At 41.1% G+C, this 5000-nt stretch overlaps 1 protein-coding gene across 2 annotated transcripts in view; it reads left to right on the top strand.

Moving 5' to 3' along the window:
* The window catches only part of LOC143029175 (uncharacterized), a 155061-nt gene that overhangs the window by 147313 nt on the left and 2748 nt on the right, over positions 1 to 5000 (top strand). Inside the window, exons 2-6 of one of the 2 annotated variants that reach the window (XM_076191682.1) lie at positions 642 to 755; positions 1219 to 1387; positions 1664 to 1757; positions 3974 to 4217; positions 4549 to 5000. The exon at positions 4549 to 5000 is cut by the window's right edge and continues 2748 nt beyond it. In XM_076191682.1, coding sequence (XP_076047797.1) covers positions 642 to 755; positions 1219 to 1387; positions 1664 to 1757; positions 3974 to 4217; positions 4549 to 4808 — 881 coding nt within the window. In that variant the 3' untranslated portion in view covers positions 4809 to 5000. Of the gene's footprint in view, positions 1 to 641; positions 756 to 1218; positions 1388 to 1660; positions 1758 to 3973; positions 4218 to 4548 lie in introns of both variants that reach the window. The other variant, XM_076191681.1, reaches the window with a different exon arrangement.

Below are 5000 nucleotides of genomic sequence, written 5' to 3'. Positions count from 1 at the left end.
TATATGTATATATATATGTGTATATATATGTGTATATATATGTGTATATATATATATATATACCGAGAATACCAAGGATGTTTTAACTGGACAACTGCGCTTTGACTCGACCGCCCATCCAAGGTGATAATAGGTCCCAGTGTATACATAATTCCTTTAGAATTAGAATTCTGTTGTGTCGTCGTAATGAAGCATATCTATACCATTAAAATATATTTGAAATTTAGATAGGACTGAATATAACATTCATATCGGTCCATCTTACTATTTTCATATACCTGAATTAGATATGGTATATAGTTTAGCAGTAATTCTATAAACCTAACATAGACTCACTCCTTGAAATTGCTATTGCAAGATATATTTGACATATATATTATATACAGAAAAGTTGAATATTGTATTCATATGAGGAGTTTCTATTTGACAGACGTGGTCCATTTATATTTCTCCAGAAATGTCTGATTAAAGATGGCCCTTAATGAAGACACAGGACTAATTGTCGATATCGCTCATTTGTTGCTTCTCTCGACAGCTTTGTATATCATGTTTATTGTACCCATTAGAAACAAACGTGTTTTATCTCATGACTTCCTCGGATGTTGCATCGTCATAATGACAGTTTTTGGGTCCCCCTCCAGCTCCCCCCAACAACGACATGCAGCCATTGAATTACTGCCGTATTTCGACTCGCGACTTGATAGGCATCACGCAGAACGCCGTCAACCGCGTCCTTCAGGGAGTCTGCAACCCACGTGAGTATTCAACGCCACTCCTCTCGTTCAAAGGCCAGTTGCATGCACTTAAGTCAACGGCCACTCCGTCCTGAACATTTGCAAGCCAAGCGCAGATGTATAACGTGTAATTGAATGTATTTACTTAGCTTTCCTCTATGTGGCTTGTTTTCGGGAAGCAAGATTGCTGGATTTAAATGCTCCCTGCTTCTTCTAGTGCCCCTCTTAAGACACAGGGAATACATGGGTGATATTCTCTCTGACCCCAACACCAGTCCTTGACATGTTTAGGTAGAAAAAGTATATGTGCGCCTTTTTTCATAACTCGTGCTACTCGGTGTGGCGTTACTTGAAAACTACTTAGAATACAAAGGACTACATCAACTGAATAAAATCATCTGACGACAGCTATAAGAAACATTAGTCATAAAACATAGCGAAAAGGTTAGAAGTAGGTCCGACATAACGATATCTTATTCGACAGGTGAAGTGGAAGAGCGGTTCAAGAGCTTAGAGACTCAGATTGTAGAGCAATTCAACGTTCTCAAGACCATGGTCCTTAACATTGAGGACAAATTGTTAGACCAGGATGAGCAGGTTAAGAGACAGCACCGCAAACTGCAGCGGTCCGTTGCTAGTCTTCGTGCCCTCGGGTGAGTGACAATAAACCGATTTTTGAGCCCCCACTCATGGATCACTATGTAGTGAGATATCTAAACATGTAGCCATGGGACTGCCTCATTCTACTATTGCCTAGCGGAGAGTTGTCTCCGGGCTGGATACTGTAAGACCAATGGGAAGAAAATAATATTTAACATATTGTGAACATCTCAATCACGAGGTCTTCTATTTACTTTTTAATAACACAAGCATAGATAGTGATCGACATTTCTGCCTGGGTACAGTATGGTTTCTGTTCTTTGCAGTAGCAGCTCCATGCAGATCACGGAAAAATCTGACGGAGCTCCTTTGCCTGAAGGAGACTACTTTGAAGACTATCCAGAGGAAGACGAAGAACAAGAGGTAGGCATGTGTAAGCGTATTTTAATTTGTGTTTGTGTTAATGAATTTCTAGGAGTAGGTCGAGTGATATTTACCAGCAGTGTTTCCAGCTAATGTGTGTCCCTTACTTTGGGAATGGAATACTCATGGTAGCTAACCTGATCATAGAATCGAAGCAGTACCCAAACCCTCAGGATGGCATCGATCCTTCGACCACGCCAATTTTACAACACCCAAGATGGAACGGCATTGATCATAAGCGGTAGAACATTCAGTTGTATGTCCCGTCTGAGGGGATGAACCTATCAGGATATTTTTCCCAGTAGCACAGTACGGAGATAATGCAAACAAGCAATCCCGTCTAAGGGGATGAACCTGTCAGGATATTTTTCCCAGTAGCACAGTACGGAGAAAATGAAAACAAGCAATCTCCATGCCCCGATGATTAAAAAGAGAAATTGATGGAGTCACAACTTTGCACGTTATAATGAGAGCGCTAAAATGACACTCAACTAGAAGCACAGTACTTTACTAAATAGAATAATGCTTCGAATCTAGTAGATTTGTTTCCCACAATATGGATGACTATGATTTTAGATTATTCCAATTTTGGTATGGAGATGGCGACGTTCTTTGAGGCCTTCATCCGAGTACAGGCCTGCATAGTGCCCAAGGTTACATCTATCACTTGCTTGTGGTAAGCCTCTACAAGATATTGCTGTTGCCAATTTGTCTTAAATGACCTGATATTGCAAACAGAGTCAGTGAACATCAGATACGTATAAAGATTACGGCATATGACGGGTCGCTTTTTTTTTCCTTTATACGATGTCACCAAAGCAGGCAGTCTCAAGGAAAATTAACCATTCTAACCAAGTTCAACTTGTTAGCAAGATGTATACACCCAAATGGAACATTGACTGACCTATCATAAATGTTTCTGAGAATCTTGACAGAGTTGGTTCAGCTCACATGAATCTACAATTACGATTTTCTAGCAGATAAGTGCCGGAAGTTTTGAAGACACCACAGTGATCTCCTTACGGAGACTGATGTCGTGTGGTTGACAGGCACTATATCTGCACTTTAAAGGCGAGGTTTCGTGAACTAAATGTGGAGGGCAACCGGCAGTCACCATTACTGCAATAACTACAGAGGCACTGCACTGTTCACTGTTCCTGGTGACGTATTTGTTTCTTGTTTTATTACAGGTGATGCCAGGCAATGTCGTGAAGTTATGTAGTACCCTTTGGTAGCAAAAAGGTTAAGCTATTTTGTTTTAAATTTTGTTTTGTAATGAGGCGCACTTCTGGTTTTATTCTGGCAAATGCCTCATTTTCATTCGACTGCATGGCACCCCTGTAGAAGCGAAGGTGTTAGTGCTGATATATGCCAGTCAACAAGAGAAACCTGACTGATGATAGATGTACTATCAGAATTACCAGGATCAGTGACCTGGATATAGCTTATGCTACTAGTCTTGTAGTGTTTATAGGCATCCTATAATTGTCTCTTAAATCACTTAAACCTAATTGATTGGATGGTGAACATATTTGCTTCAAGAGATAAACCAGTCATTTTGTCAGTGATCAAGAGGAAGAGTGTGTGCATACACATGTAGATATTAGTTTGCACACATTTAAGATATACTCTTTTGTTATGGTCTCCAAAGCACACTATAATCTGTTTGTTCCAAGGAGTCCACTCAGGGTATGGTATACGTCATAATTTACTACTAGCCATTCTACCAAATTAGCTTTAGTACATCCCTCTCTCTCATATCATCTATGTGATATTTGATATGGTTTTTTTATTCCCTGTATATAGCAAAGAAAGCTGTATAGCACAACGAGTATCACTTTTTAGGATTAAGATAACTGTTTGAATAAATTCTATGACACGTGAGAGCGATTTTTCTCCATGTTGCCACCCCGAGATATCGCTGGTGAGATAGCTGGAATGGGGTGGGTAATCGTTGTTATAATCTTAAATGTGAAACTCATTTTACTATACTGCTTATTTTACTATATAGAGAATACAAAGAAAAATAAAACAACACGTAGATGGGAAATAAGAGAGAGGCATTTACTAACATTGGTTTAACAGAATGGCTAGCAGTAAATCAAGACATATGCCACACCCTGAACGGACTCCTTGGAGCGCACAGACTATAGACAGTGACAAGTTGGATAGGGTGCAGTAACAAGCCTCAAAGTTAATACCATTTTCCCCAACAGACAAGCTGGAGGCAGGCGGAAGTGGAACAATACAATTCGACCATTCACCAAGAAGAGGGTCGAAGAGTGTTCACTTACTACTGGGCCGTGGCCGACCTCGATTATAAGATGAACAACTGGGGATGGCGCCGTTCTCTCCGTTCCAATAACTTCTATATATTTCAGTACGGCTACAACATGTACATGCGCGTCTACCCAAACCACAATGGGGAGAACGTCTACATCCACGTCGGACTGACTAAAGGTAGGATTTGAACAACACAATTAAATTTTGCTTCCTAATACTAACTAGGACAGCGTTAATTGAAGTGCAGATTCTGAGGTAGACAGATGGTATGTGTCCAGGTTGTGAGTTTAGTGAATTCTGAAATATTCCCGCCATATTTCTAAATATCTCTGAAAGTTCTTATTATTCAATGATTCCCCCGAATTAATTGTATAAACGTATTATACCCTGTTTCAATCGAAGAGGGCTTCAACTCTAGATACCACCTAGCTTTGCCATGTATGATTATCATCACCCTCCCCCTCACAATACCCACAACGTCCAAACTCAAGTTTCTCTCCTGTCATAGGTGATTACGATGAAGCGCTGGACTGGCCCTTCCAGTTGTTACACAAAGTGGCCGTTCTGGATCACGTAGACCCTCCTGAGGACATTCGAAGTCGCGTCTGGGACCCTCGAAAACTCTGTTCGGGTTGGAACTGGAAGCGACCGGATGGTGGCGACAACTATGAGTGCGTGGGTCTCGGCTTCCCGCAGGAGCTTTTGTCCACTCGCCGTTACATCTTGGGAGGCACAATCATCATCAAACTCACTGTATACCTCGATTAATGGAGCGGGAGATGCGGCTGATGGAAAGGAGGTGTTCACTCAGACATTAGTCTTTAGCCTACCCAGGTCGGACCGAAGTTGAAGACAGAGTTATCTGTAGATGACGGTCAACGGAACAACCTCGTGGTGACACACATAGAAACATTGACCTCTACAGGATTTCGTAATGAGTGTCATGCTTGCAATCTCGTT

The sequence above is a fragment of the Oratosquilla oratoria genome, chromosome 10, assembly GCF_046742065.1.
Source record: "Oratosquilla oratoria isolate Oo_2021 chromosome 10, ASM4674206v1, whole genome shotgun sequence".
NCBI classification, from domain to species: Eukaryota; Metazoa; Arthropoda; class Malacostraca; order Stomatopoda; family Squillidae; genus Oratosquilla; species Oratosquilla oratoria.
Note: the sequence above shows the minus strand (reverse complement) of the source record. Positions and strands in the feature narration are given on the sequence as shown.